This window comes from Microcaecilia unicolor, chromosome 3 (genome assembly GCF_901765095.1).
Source record: "Microcaecilia unicolor chromosome 3, aMicUni1.1, whole genome shotgun sequence".
Classification (NCBI taxonomy): domain Eukaryota; kingdom Metazoa; phylum Chordata; class Amphibia; order Gymnophiona; family Siphonopidae; genus Microcaecilia; species Microcaecilia unicolor.
This window is the reverse complement of record NC_044033.1, coordinates 23,171,436-23,186,545: the sequence shown is the minus strand read 5'-3', so window position 1 is coordinate 23,186,545 and position 15,110 is coordinate 23,171,436. Positions and strand designations below refer to the sequence as shown.

At 42.1% G+C, this 15,110-nt stretch overlaps 1 protein-coding gene across 4 annotated transcripts in view; it reads right to left on the bottom strand.

Annotated features, from left to right (window-relative positions):
- The window catches only part of EML4 (EMAP like 4), a 391,221-nt gene that overhangs the window by 109,838 nt on the left and 266,273 nt on the right, over window positions 1-15,110 (bottom strand). For all 4 annotated transcript variants that reach the window (XM_030195783.1, XM_030195785.1, XM_030195787.1 and 1 more), the window contains 2 exons: window positions 11,355-11,483; window positions 10,559-10,584 (listed from right to left, as the gene is read on the bottom strand). In XM_030195783.1, coding sequence (XP_030051643.1) covers window positions 10,559-10,584; window positions 11,355-11,483 — 155 coding nt within the window. The remainder of the gene's footprint in view (window positions 1-10,558; window positions 10,585-11,354; window positions 11,484-15,110) is intronic.

Genomic DNA, 15,110 nt, shown 5'->3' with positions numbered 1-15,110 from the left:
CTTCATGAAGGGGATAAATCAGTTGTTTTAAGAGCACATTTTTAGAAGAATACCATGTTATTCTGTGGGGAAATTAAACACATCTTTTCAGATGTGTCTAGAAATACTCAACTGGCTATTTAAGCTCTGGAACTCTTTGCTGGAGGATGTAGTAATAGCGGTTAGAGTATCTGGGTTTAAAATAGGTTTGGACAACTTTCTGGAGGAAAATTACATAGTCTGCTATTGAGACAGACATGGGGAAGCCACTTTTTGCCCTAGAATTGGTAGCATGGAACGTTGCTACTATTTGGGTTTGTCAGGTACGTGTGACCTGGACCTAGTATGGCTATTCTTATGTTCTTAAGGTTTTTTTTTAGCTCTTCGTAATCAAGTTGTGGCTCTTGGGGCTAATTTTTCTTGCAATTCCCCTGTAAATGTTATATTACTTTTCAGGTGACTCGAGAAGTTTCTGCAAGAACATGGCAATTTGACTTCTTAGCTGAGTTGGTTTATTGGGATTATATGACGAATTTACTCTTCCGTGTTAAAGATTTGCATTTCATGAGTTTGTATTGTTCCTCGCCTAGATGGTTGGAGAGGTGGGTTATAAATGTATTAAATAAATATCTGTTTTTCCCTGCTTTTCCTGTGATAAGGGATTTTTTTTTTTTGTTTTTGATAGCCTCTGAATTCGTAATTTGATTATTTCCTTTTGAAATGATCATCTGTTAATTTTCCTTTGTACTTTTTGGAAATGAATACTTCTTAAAAAAAAAATGAGAATGTAGGCCACAGTAGCCATGAGTGAGACAGTTTCACAGACATGTAAAAGTAGAACACAACAGTCTGGGACTGAACAGTAGCCAAAACTACAGAGGTGGAAATTATGAGATTATGAATGAAGACTCTAATTAAAGAGTTGATATTCCATTTAAAAACACTTCTCTGGCCTTAAGGAAGAACACTCATTCTGGAGACATTAATCTGTATGAATACTTAGAAAAGAATCAGGTTTTTTTTTTGTGGCTGCAGCAATAGAATAGTTTTGTGAAGAATTTAAAGGGATTTACTTTTAGGTATCGATGGTATATAATTAGAAAATTAGTGCTGGAGGTTAAGTGAAAAAAAAAAAAGCCATTTATTTATTACATTTATATCCCAACTTTATCCAAGGCGGGTAAGAATAGTCACGTACATAGTCTTAACCAGTAGTCACATACGCAGGGATCCTTTTACTAAGGTGTGCTGTGTTTTGGGCACACGCAGAAACACTTTTCAGCGCACCTGCAAAAAATGCCTTTTAAATATTTTTGCCGAAAATACACATGCGGCAAAATGAAAATTGCCGTGCGTCTATTTTGGGTCTGAGACCTTACCGCTACCAGCCATTGACTTAGCTATAAAGTCTCATGCGGTAACCGGGCGGTAATGACCTACCTACACGCGCCAAATGACGTGCGTCAGAAAATAAAAAATATTTTGAGGACACGTGCCAAAAATGAAATTACCACAAGAGCCACAACACGGTAGCCGGGCGGTAACTCAAAACTGACGCGTGTTGGGCGCATTTAGGCGCATACACGCCTTAGTAAAAGGGCCCTATAGTCTTAAACAGTACTCGTGTACATAGTAAACAATTAGCGCATGTGCTAACCGTGTAGGTGCCTACAGGGATATTGTATGCACGTACACAGTTAATGCGCATACATGGTGAACGTGTGTTAAAAATGTTAATGTGCCTATAATGCAGCTTAGTAAACTGGGCCCAAAGTTTTCAATAATGGTCATATATATATAGGTAGTCAACAACAAAGACAAAGAAACAAAATCTGAGCATGCATAGCCACTGCGTTTTAAATTACACTGGCTCCCTGTTAAAGATCGTATTCAATTTAAAATCTGCTCACTAATGCACAAGATTATTCATGGGGGAGCCCCAGAATATATGCTCCAACTCACAGATCTACCTTCTCGCAAGGCGCTCCCGACTGCAAGGACCTACCCTCAATCTCCATTATCCCAGCTGCAGGAATGTTAGATACAAGACCCTTTTTGCTTCGTCATTCCCCTACATCTGCCCAAAATTCTGGAACGTTCTGCCAAGACAACTGAAAGAACTGGCTGACCACCAACTGTTCAAAAAGTCTTTAAAATCATTCTTATTCGCCAAAGCATATTTCACAGGCAACTCCTCTGTTTAACCCCTCACCCTTGCTGCCTATATATGACTATCTGCCGGTTGCTTTGCCCCTTTCTCTCATCCCGTGTAGTCCCCTATGCCATTCCTGCCTGTCTCACTCTGTAACTGTGTCCGCCATGCATTGTATAGTTTCCTCTTGTATTAATGTAAGCCAAATTGTGCCTGCTCTTGTGGGAAAATGTGGGGTAAAAATGCACAAAAAAAAATAAAAAAGAGAGAGTGGAAACACCACAAAGAATGGGCCCGAGTCCAAGTAGGAAACCCTTCCTGTAACAAAGTAGTAACAGAAAATGAGAACGCAAAGTCAGAAATAAATGAAGGTTTGGTGAATGAATGTGAAAACATACTACAGTTTATTTTTCCAGTTGGCCTGTGTTGCTTTGTAATCATCTTTTACATTACAGAAATTATTCACCAGTAATAATGCCATTACTGTGGGATTCACTGTAAAAAATGAGATTTGAGGTAAATAAACACACATTAATGGCATTAGTGCACTTTGGGGCCCATTTACAAAGGCGCGTAGGTCGCTTACACACGTCCAACTGGAACTCCCGCCCGGCTACCACATACCCCGGGCGGAAATTCCAGTTTTGATGTGCGTCCAAAACATGTGGTAGAAAATATTTTTTTATTTTCTACCACGTGGCGCTTACCTGACGGTAATCGGCAGTTTATACGTGCTGGCCACTTACTACCCGGTTAGCGTGCCAGACTTTACCATTAAGTCAAGGGGTGGCGGTAAGGTCTCAGGCCAAAAATGGACGCATGGAGGTTTTAATTTTGATGCACGTCCATTTTTGGCCACAAGAAAAAAAAAGCGCTTTTTTTCCGGGTGCGCTGAAAAAATTACCTGCGTGTGTCCAAAACACGCGCCTACACCAGCACAGGCCACTCTTAGGCACACTTAGTAAAAGGGCCCCTTTAACTGATAGCAAATGACACCCTACATAAATTTGCAAAAGCATTCTTTCTGCTATAATGCTATACAAACTGGGAACAACCTAATGCAAACATACTAGGTAGACACCTTTACTTTTGGATAGAAGACAAAAAGTCTGCAAATTACAAAATATTCTTTTCTAACAAAACAAAATACCTGGTTTTCTTTAGTGCACTTTAATGCTATTTGCCTAAAGATTATAATGAGCAAATGCTAAGCAAACTGTAAGAGCTTTACTGTTCTATTTTATTTGAAACAAAAAAGAAAGAAGTAAAAACACAACAGAGCAGATGACTGTATGACATGAAAAATGTATATTTGCAACAGAAAGGAAAAGCTATCCCATACACAGGTAAGGCATTGCATATTAATTTAAGAAATGGCAGGTCAGGACAGACCAATTCGTCTATGAAACTCACCATCCTGTCTCTCACACTGACAGATTCTAATGGGGAGCTCTACTCTCTACTCTTCAATTCCAGCTTTTGGTAGTTAGGGACGATGTCTTCCAGGTCTATCTGTTTGTTATCAATGGATCTGCCCAAACCCCTTTTAAACTCAGCTACGCTAGTAGCTCCTTCTTCCTCATCATGGACTTCTTTCATTGTTGCATCTTATAGTTAGCAATAGTCCAAACATGCAATCATCCACCCCATTCTCAAGACGTCATCTCTAGATGCTTCCCTTGTGTTCAAATTACCGTCTGATTTCAAATCTCCGCTTGGATCTTACAGTAGCCTTTGATACTGTCAATCAAGGTAACCTTCTCTCTAGGATCTCCCAGATGGGTTTCACCAGAATTGTACTTCACTGGATTTCTTCTTTTCTGATGGTACACACACTCTGTTTCATTCTTGGACTCTACCTCAGATTCTATGCGGAGTTCCCCAGGGTTAAGTACTGGCTCCATTGTTGTTTAACCTATTCCTTAGCCCTTTAGCTACACTTATATAGGATCTTGGGCTGCATGTATTTATTATGCAGATGACATCATGATAGTTTTTCCAACTGACTCTCTTAGTCTGAATCTTGAGAAATTAAATTCTAGCTTAACATCAATCTGTTGTTGGTTAGAAGAGAATCATCTTATCCTTAACCATACCAAAACAGTTGCCACTTGAATTACAGGCAAGCCCATAGCTCCTTCGCTCTCTCCATCAATAAATGATTAGGCCATCAAACTAGTCACATCTCTTAAATATCTTGGTATCTTTAGAGATCAGAAATTATCGTTTAAAGAACAAACTGCATCCTTGACAAAGACTTCCTTTTATTACCATTATTCAGCCTCTTCTTGATAAGCCGTTTCAGGAAACATTTCTTTATACCTTGACTAGTCGTTGAGCCCGTAAAAACGGGCTAGTAAAGGAAGGGGTGGGGTTTGAAAGCCCCCCCCCCTGGATAGGCGGCCCCCCCCCCCCCCGGAGTCCCCTCCACCACCCCTCCACCCGGGCCGGGTACCTGGCTTCACTATTCAAACCGCCGGAACGCAGCACACAGCTCATCTGAACTGCTGTCGGCCTTCCTTCTTCTCTGCATGTGTTCCGCCCTCGTGTGACGTAACATCGGCGAGGGCGGGACACAGGCAGGTAAGGAAGGCCAACGGCAGCTCAGATGAGCTGTGTGCTGCGTTCCGGCGATTTGAATAGTGAAGCCAGGTACCCGGGCCGGGTGGAGGGTGGGTGGCGGCGCTGACTCCGGGTGGGTGGGGGGAGCGGTAGCGGCAACCCTGGGGGGGGGGGGGGAGCAGTGGCAATGGCGGTTCCTTCACTCGCAGGTGTGCAGGTTACCTCTCTGTCACGCCCCCGTCATCACGTATTGACGCGGGGGCAGGACAGAGAGGGTCTCTACTGCGCATTTGCGAGTACGCCTCTAGCCATTTATATGTTTGATTACCTCTATGTTAGACTACTGCAATGCTGTTTACTCACGGTCACCAGCAAGCACTTTGCATCATCTATAGACAGTACAAAATACAGCTTTTTGCACCTTTACTCGATCTATGTGTTATGAGCATTTAACACCACTTTTTGTCCTCCATTATTTTGTATTCAGTTTAAGACACTTATTCTTACCTTCAAGGCTCTTCACAATAGCACTTATCTTGCATCTCTTGTAACATATGCACCAACCAAACTTCCCCAAGCCCTAAATGATCAGTGTCTGCACATCCCACGCCCTACGAATGCTACGCTTGAGTTAAGACATAACACTTTTTGTTGTGTTGCCCCATCATTATGGAACACCTTGCCATAAAGTTTGCTTGGAACTACCCTATCCTAAATTTTGTTTGGCTTTGAAGACATACTTCTTTCAAAAAACATTTGATGATAATGCAGCAGTTGTTGATGGAGCACTGGCAGTTCACTGACCCGTCTCTCCTACATCTACTATCTTTCCACTCTCATTCTGTTTACTTTCTTTTCTGTGTGAATGTTCCCTTTCCTGTTTTAACTGGCATTCCTTTCTTTTCTTAGCCATTTTTAATTTGAGCTTATAAACCACCCTGTAATGTTTGCAGGAAGGGTGGTATTGCAAATTTTAACCACATTGATGAAATCCTTTGGCAATGAATTCCATGTTACAGGCAAGCAACTTCACCTTCTCCATCAACAAGCAAGATATAATCAGGGACACAAGTAAGAGACTCCTAAGCTTAGAGTCATTGAACTTTATAGATAAAATGTGTCTACTGTCCGAGAGTGGCCCACTCAAATGATACACGAGTTGCTAATCTCTTTGCCGCCCCCTCCCCAAATGCACCGTCTCCAAATTTAAGCCTGAATAGTAGTGAGATGTGAAGGAATGAAGTGAGGAAGAAGTGGCTGCTTTGCATATACTGTCCATTAAAAACTAAGGTATAAAAACTTACACATAAAGATATATAAACTTTTATACATAAAATCCAGTGCAGAATATGGAGAGGTTTCTTACATGGATGCTTGTACAGTTTAGGGTAAGAAGTAGGAAGCACTATTTCTTCATTCATATATCATATCCACAATGGCTCCTACATGACTGAAGGCCCTGTTTACTAAGGTGTGTTAGCGTTTTTAACATGCCTACAATTAGCGTGCGCGCTAACAGTGTAGGCACCTATAGGGATATTGTCGGTGCGAACAAGGTTAACATGCGCACATGGTTAACGCAAGTTAAAAATGCTAACGTGCCTGTAACGCAGCTTAGTAAACAGGGCCCTGAGATTCGAAGCTCACCAACTGAGATAACTTAAGAGATATGGAACCTGTACAGGAAAAAGAAAATAAACTAATTTTTTTCTTGAAAAATTGAAAAACAATGACAATATTGGAAGAGTAATGAACAGGGAAAACTCTGCAAACGGAAGAGCCTTGTTTTTGTGCCAGGGGCGTAGCCAGACACCCAATTTTGGGTGGGCTTGGGCCCAAGATGGGTGGGCAGAAGAACTCTGCCCTGTCCCACAAGTAATTTGGTCTCTCTCTAGCCTGCATGCCATATGGTCTCTCAAACATCCCCCCTCCCCCGCATACCTTTTAAATAGAAGATTTTCACTGGCAGCGAGAAGCAACTAATACACACTGCTCATGTTGGCCCCCACAGCCTTCCCTGATGCAACTTCCTGTTTCCAGATAGGCGGGAATACATCAGAGAGATGGCTGTGGGGCCGGTGCGAGCAGTATATATCAGTTGCTGCTCGCTGCAGGCAAAGATCTGCTGTTTACAAGGTATGCAGGAGGGACAGCTGTTGGGAGTTTTCAGCTGGTGGGGCTTGGGGATCCCTGCCAGCCACATCATAGGTGTGCTGCTACTGGGTGGGCCTGAGCCCAATGTTGGTGGGCCTGGGCCCACCCAGGCCCATCCTTGGCTACGCCACTGTTTTGTGCATTTGGCAGAGCAAAAACTAGTAGCGGGCGCCAGGGGAGCGGCCACTCCCCCAAACGGAGTTCTTTTGGTGCCGGCACCTATTTGTTTTCATTGTGTAGCACTGAAAGTGTGTGCCGGCGCTGGCGGAAGTCCGCTCTCGCTCCCCCTGCACCGTCAACCTGGCTGAACCTGGCTACGCTTCTGATCTGCACCTACAAGTTATAGCACTCAATCCAAAAGGGGGCATGGGAGGGGTACGGGTGGGTCAGGGGGTGTTCCAATAATTTTCGTACAGAGTTACAGAATACTAGGGTTATGGGCCCAACTTGCACACCAGGATTTACACCAGGGTTCAGTAGGCATTAAGTCCTCGTGCCCAATATGGTCTTGGGAATCCGCACTAAGGGCCCTGTTTACTAAGGTGCACTAGCATTTTTAGCGTGTTCACAAAATTAGAACGTGCTGTGTAGGCGACCACAGGAATATTGTGGGTATCTACACAGTTAGCGCTGCTAAACATGCTAACACACCTCTAGCATGGTTTAGTAAACAAGGTCCTAAATGTTATTCTATAAAGGTCGCTTAGCACTAAGAATTGGTGTAAGCATGGATTTTAACGGTGCCCAAATTTGGGTACCATTTATTGAATCTAGTCCAATATGTGTCAAAATTAAATTAAATTACATTATTTCCTTAAAAGAGAGCATTAGACTAGCTGCCATCCAGTCCTCAGATACCCTGATGGATTTTACTAATAGGTTAGACTGTCACTGAAATGCTTTGATGTTTCACTTATATATACTGTCATCTACCAACATTTGCTTATTTCCGATCTGACGAAGAAGGGCAACCTTTGAAAGCTAATCAAGACATGTATTAAGTTATGTCCAATAAATATTTTCTTTTCCATGTTTTATTTTTTTTTTTAATTCTATTGATTACCACTAATAGGTTACAGATCACCAGTAACAGGTCTGAAGTTTTATATTTAAACACTGTGGTGAAAATCATCCAGTCCCTGTGCTATTTGCTGCTGTTTAGTTTACCACTTTGAGACAGCCCCTTTCCAGAATTAGAGGTGCATGGATGCAGGACACCCTGTGTTAGCTTCAAGCTACATGTTAGACTATAGGTCAGTGATCAAAGTATTTGAACCCACTCTTTATGTAGCGGCTCTTTTACTAAGCTAGCTACCCTCCAGCCTTCAGATACCTTACTAAGTGGGCCCATGCCAATGTTTCTTTCTGTGTTAAAGGCTTCCACCGCAGTGGGTGGGAGAGGGGCATGACATGAGTGGGCAGAGGAATGGCCGACTCGGACAGCTAGCATATGGGTCGCTACTATGCACCAGCTGCCACAACTACCGACAGTGCAACTGAAATTACTACCACCCAGGAGGCAGGAAGTGCAGCTGTGCTACTAGCAGTCTGTTAGCGCGGCCACAAACAATATGGTGGAGGGTCATGGCCCCCCTCCCACAAATTCATCGTCCTCCTAAGCCTCCCTGATCACCTGACAGACCTTCAATGACATTCCCCTAGAATACCCATCATGCAACAGATTCCTGATGACATTCCTCAAACCTACCCAATAATAAGAAAGATTACCGGCGACCTTCACAAGTCCTCCTGATCACCCATTGGAGTCTTGAAGACATAACCCAACCCCTCCCAATAGGCCTACCTCCAACAGAAATCCCACCCCTCCAAGTCCCTCCTTCCCACCACCCCCAACCCCACCCAAGACTTACTTGGGGGTCATCATTGGATGGATGACCTCTAGCAGTCATACCAAGAGACCACTGCTAGGGAATCAGCATCATTTTAAAAGGGAGTGCCAACCTGGGCAGAAGCAGAGAAGGATCGCTACCACCTGGGACTACTGCATCACTAATGATGACCCCCCCCCCCCTGGAAAAGTCCCTGGTGGGGTCAGTGGGGGGGGGGGGGGGGGAGAGAGGTAAAGACTCCAAGGGGGTGAGATTTCTGTTGGGTAGGTTGGGTCATGCCATTGAGATCTGTTGGGTGATTGGGAGGGCTTGCTTGGGGAGTGTGATCAAGCTAGTTCTCTGAACTCTGAGAGGATGTGGATGAGAATGGGAAGGGTACTGGGGGGGGGGGGGGATGTGTGCAAGAATTGCTGCTGTAGCTTGCTGTCCTTTATTTCTGGTTTAGGACCACACGTATTACATGCAGTGCCTGATAGTGCAGGTGTTCCCATGCTATTTGGAACGGCATGTGACCCCCCATGTCTATGGGGTGACTATACTCTGTGTGGTAAATGCATTAAATACTCCCTGTATTTACCACATAGGATCTGCACTTATCACACATTAATTTTTGTGTTAAATATTATTAAGTACAAAATTTACTGCACTTTATTAAAAAAGGACCCCTTTGTTCGCTGTCAATAAGATTCTATGCATTCTACTCTTTTATGTTAAACTTTTTTTTTTACTGAAAAATAAAAATTTACACAATAACTACATGAACTCACAGTATATCTTAAAATATATATTTTTTTAATTTTGCAGAGGAAGTTAGAAGTAGGAGAATAGAAGCCAGACAATTTAGAACACCTCAGATTATAGTTCTGTTTTAAAACAGGGCTGCAAAGGATTATGTGCCCTTCTAATTTTGGTCTACGAAACAGGATTTAAAAAAAAAAAAAAAATTAGCAAAAAGTAATACTGGGCAGTTTAATTACTTATGCTTTACTAGTAATCAAAGGGTTATGCTAAACACACACCTTTGAGATGACAATCTCCAACAAAAAGGTCTAGGAAAGGTTTGGCTAGGCAAAAATGTAGTCATGTGGTGAGGCACTCCCTTCATCTTAACTTGGCCACTTTTGTTTTCATGGGTTAACATTTTTGCTGTGAAAAAAACCCTTGAAAACAAAATGTACTCTCTGAATTTATTTCTACCTCGGGGTCTTTTTACTAAGGTGCGCTGAAAAATGGCCTGTGCTGGTTTAGATGCATGTATTGGACGTGCGCAGGTCCATTTTTCAGCACACCTACAAAAAAAGGCCTTTTTCTTTTCCTGACCAAAAATGGATATGCAGCAAAATAAAAATTGCTGCGCGTCCATTTTGGGCTTAAGACCTTACCGCCACCCATTGGCTTAGCGGTAAGGTCTCGCGCGTTAATCGGACAGTAATCATCAGCGTGCGTACAATGCCGATTACCGCCTGGTTTCTGGCACACCTACTGGATGCGTGTAGAAAATGAAATTACCGCCAAGGCCACGCAGTAGCCAGGTGGTAGTTTCAAATTTGCGTACAATGGGCACGCATAGACACCTACGTGGCTTAGTAAAAGGGCCCCTCAATCAAGAGTGCTGGGACAAAATACTCTATACAAAAGATTTGCATGTAGGAAACAGAAGACAAACCCTAATAACTCATTACTATTCCCAGAAAACTGTATTAAAACAGTTGAAAAACTTACTGCAACCTTTTTATAACCAAAGATATGCATAATCTGCCTTTGTATTTAATAACATTGGTGTTCAGTGTCTAATGGGCCAATGGAAATCTTTCTATTGGAGCAACTTCAAGATTATATGCAAGTTAATACATCCACTTACCTGGGCCGATGACAATATCTTTATGCCTAGGAAAAAAATGAAAAAAAAAATCAATCTTTCAGAAAGCCTACTTGCCTCAAAACACAATTGTCTTATACAGGTAAAGCAAGCAGTGATGGTCTCATCCTATGCCAATTTTAAAATGTGTATAAATTGGTTGCTGCTTATATAGATTGAATTATTTATGTTGGCTAATAATGGAAATAAAATAGAAAAGGGACTAGTACTCTAACTATTCCACCACTTTAAATGCCACAAAAACTTTATAAGAATAGAAATATTTTTTATCCAAATTCGCTATTTATTAGTTTTATCTCACTATCACATCTAGTACATATGAGATTATAGACCAACAATCATATATAACAGTTTTGTCTTCAATACAATACTATATTTCTCCTGTGTATTCCACTCTCCATACAATGCAAAGTCCATTCCAATTGTGTCCATGTTCTTCCGAAAGTCAAAATATAAGATGATTATTAATTTAACTTGAAGTTATCACAATTTCTTCAGTTCAGTTCCTTATATAGTCAATAAAAATCCTTGAAAGAAAATAAAATAAAACCCTATAGGTAGACTATATGAGTATTTTATTCTTCCCCTTCCCAGATTCTGATCAAAACATGGGAAAAAATTAGATAAAATGCCAAGCTGGGTTTCTGTAGGCCAGCCTTGCAAATAAAAACAACAACAAACAAACAAAAAACAAAGCAGGGGGGGATGAAGAGGCAGGCTAAATACAAAACCTAATAGATGAGTTATTTATGAGCATGGAGATCAATTTGGAACATACTTATCTGCATTCTTTGCAAGTTTTGAAATCAGTTTTGATGCTGATGATACCCTTAGTAATTTGTTACGGCTGTCATCGGATCCATCCCACATGCTATGTGGTCTTTCAACAGTAGAGCTTCGTTTTACACTGAAATTAAAACAGATTTATATAAATATATATTACCTTCCGAGTAGAGGATGACATAGGAGGCATATGTTATAGCAGTTGGCAGGTGACCGAAATTTCAAGCAAAAGACAAAACAAGCAGATGCAGAACTTTCCTTCTCGTCGATTCAGAATACGAGGAAAGAAAAAAAAGATTAGTCAGAAAGTCTCGACTGGATGAGTAAAAGCAACTATGCGAGGCAACAGTTATTCATCTGATTCACAATGATATAACCAATTATTGGCTTCATCTCAACTCTCACAACTACTGAATGTTAAGGGGGGAAGGGGAAGGGATTTTGGATCTAGCTCAAACCTTTTACAGTTGTAGCTCAAGGTGGGTTATATTCAGATACATTAGGCTTAAATCGACGCTCATGTCTGAGGAAATAGATGGTTACGTGACTTGCCCAACACTGCAAGGAGCCACAGTGGCATGCTACCTGGGCTTCTCTGGTTGTTTGTCCCCTGTTCTAACCATTAGGCTACTTCTCTACTCTGCTACACTAAAATAAGATTGTGTATTGGAAGAAATGCAGGAGAGAGGAGGTGACAGAGGTGTTTAAATACCTACATGGCATAAATGCACAGGAGGTGAGTTTCTCTAAATTGAAAGGAAGCACTGGAATTAGGGGGCATGGGATGAAAGCGAAAGGAGACAGACTCAGAAGTAACCAGAGGAAATAGGAAAGGGTGGTGAATTTGTGGAGGCTGTGGACATGAAAACAGTACCTGAATTCAAGAAAGCCTTAGACAAGTACATAGGATCTCTAAGGAAGAGGAAGGGATAGCAGATGGCATGGATGGGCAGACTGGAGAGGCCATATGGTCTTTATCTGCCTTCATTTTTCTCTGCATTTTTCTCAACAAACTCAAGAAGGAATTAACTACAATTAAAGAAGTGTCCAGGATTACTCATTTTCCAGCTAATTTACCACCACCACTGTCTCAGAGAATGAAACATCAGAGGAATAGATGGGTCACAGTAGGCTCTGGTAGACTAAAATCTGTGACACAGAAACACTCGCCATTCCAAGCGTTGCCCCTGTCAAATTCTTTTGAAGCATTGCATCATTATGATGGTGAAAAAAGAAGTACTGTGGTAGAACCACAGGCAATAAAAGTAGAACAACCCCAGAATCATCCCCCAACTAATGACAGAATTGTGAAAAGCAGAAAATTATTACTGCTTGGAGACTCCATTATCAGAGGCATTAACTTAGGAACACAATTCAGGGGTTCCAACATAGTGAAATGTCTTCCAGAATCTTCAGCTACAAGATGTACAGACCAAATACTGAAAGTGAACCGAGAAGAGAGCAAGGCTTCAAACGCTGATGCTGTAATTCACCTGGGGACAAATGACCTGGCCAACAATAGCAAGTTTACAGCACAGAGAGCGTTCCAGCAGCTTGGGGAGGGACTGAAAACTTTGGTTCGGACTGTGGCTTTTTCTGAAGTAATTCCTACGTTGGGGAGGGGAGAGGAAAGACTACGCAAAACAGAGGAATTGTGGCTTGAGTCTTGGTGTAAAGAAGAAGGTTTTAGATAGGAGAATGGGGTAATATGTGGAAAAATAACAGGCTGTACTGTAATGATGGGCTACATCTTTCTGTGATGGGAAAAAGGATCCTTGGGGAGAAATTTAGACAGTATGTTTCTAGACATTTAAACTAGAGGGTGGGGGTGACAAAAGGAAACAGGGGATTTTGGAAAGTCACCCCCAGAATAAACATGATGGCAGAGGGAAAGGTCATGTAAATATAAAAAAACACCCAAACTCACCAAGCACATGGAAAGATATGTGCACAAATGCTCATAATCTAAGTAAAAAGACTTGGAAGCCCTGATGTTTGAAGAAAACTTGGATATTATTGCTATTATAGAGACGTGGTACAACATGAATGGGATGTGACCGTACCGGGCTATAATCGTTTTAGGAAGGATAGAGTGGGCCGAAGAGGTGGAGGAGTGGCTCTGTATGTGAAAGACAATTTCAGAGCGGTTGAAATGCCATGAACCTGGGGAAAAGTAGAAGTTTTATGGATCATCCTGGAAAGAGAAGACGGAACCTGTATCCACACGGGAGTTTACAGACCTCATGCACAAGCGGAGAAGTTAGACAAGGATCTGATAGAAGATATTCAAGATTGGTATGAAAGGGGAGGTGCTACTGTTGGGAGATTTCAATTTGTCTGACGTGGATTGGAACGTCCCATCTGCGGAATCGGAAAGAAGTAGGGAGATTGTGGATGCCTGTCAAAGTGCCTTGCTCAGACAAATGGTGACGGAACCCACGAGGGAAGGGTCGATGCTGGATCTAGTGCTCACGAATGGAGGCAGTGTTTCCAATATCCGGGTGGGTGCCCACCTTTGTAATAGTGATCATCACACCATATGGTTTGATATAAGGCGAAGGCGGAGTGCGTACGCACAAAACTCAAAGTACTGGATTTCAGACGTACTGATTTTGATAAAATGGGGGAATACCTGAAGAAAGAGCTGTTGGTGTGGGACGGCATAGGAGAAGTGGAAAAACAGTGGTCCAAGCTAAAGGCTGCTATAAATATGGCGACTGATCTTTTTGTGAGGAAAGTAAACAAAAACAGGAGAAGCAGGAAGCCTTTATGGTTCTCCAAACAAGTAGATGAAAAAATAAGAGCAAAAGAGGCTTTGTTCAAGAAATACAAAAGAACGCAACGAGAGGATCACGGAAAAGATTATTGGATTAAACTCAAATAAGCGAAGAGGGAAATACGGCTAGCAAAAGCGCGAACGTAAGAAAAAATGGCTAAAGATGTAAAGAGAGGTGACAAGACTTTTTTCAGATATATTGGAGAAAGGAGAAGAGAGGAATGGAATTGCGAGACTGAAAGATAATGATAATGCCTATGTGAAGAGTGATGAAGATAAAGCGAACGTGCTAAACAATTATTTCTCTTCGGTGTTCATGGAGGAAAATCCTGGAGAAGGACCGTGGTTGGCTGCCGAGGGACCATCTGGGAATGGAGTGGATACTGCGCCATTTACGGAAGAAACAGTTTATAAACAGCTGGAGAATCTGAAGGTGGACAAAGCTATGGGGCCGGATGGGATACATGCCAAGATACTGAAGCAGCTCAGAGAGATCCTGGTGGGACCTCTTAAAGATTTATTAAATAGATCTTCAGAGACGGGAGAGGTTATGCGAGATTGGAGACAAGTGGATGTGGTCCCTCTTCACAAAAGTGGAGACAGGGAAGAAGTGGGAAACTACAGACCGGTAATTCTCATATCGGTGGTATGAAAAATAATGGAGTCGCTGCTGAAAGAAAGGAAGGGGGAGCCTATTCCGAAAGGATGGGCTCCACCTTAACCAGGGTGGGACCAGGCTGCTGGCATCGGCATTTAAAAAGGAGATAGAGCAGCTTTTAAACTAGAAACAGGGGGAAGGCCGACAGTCGCTCAAAAGCGCATGGTTCAGGATAAGGTATCTTTCAAAGATATTACCAAAACAGGGAAGACAGGGTATCCTGATAGTGAGGTTGCAAATGAGACTGTAGTAGATCAGGTGTCCTTAAATAAAAATAAAAATCAGAAAAAAATTGCAAATTAATACTGTCAAGTACT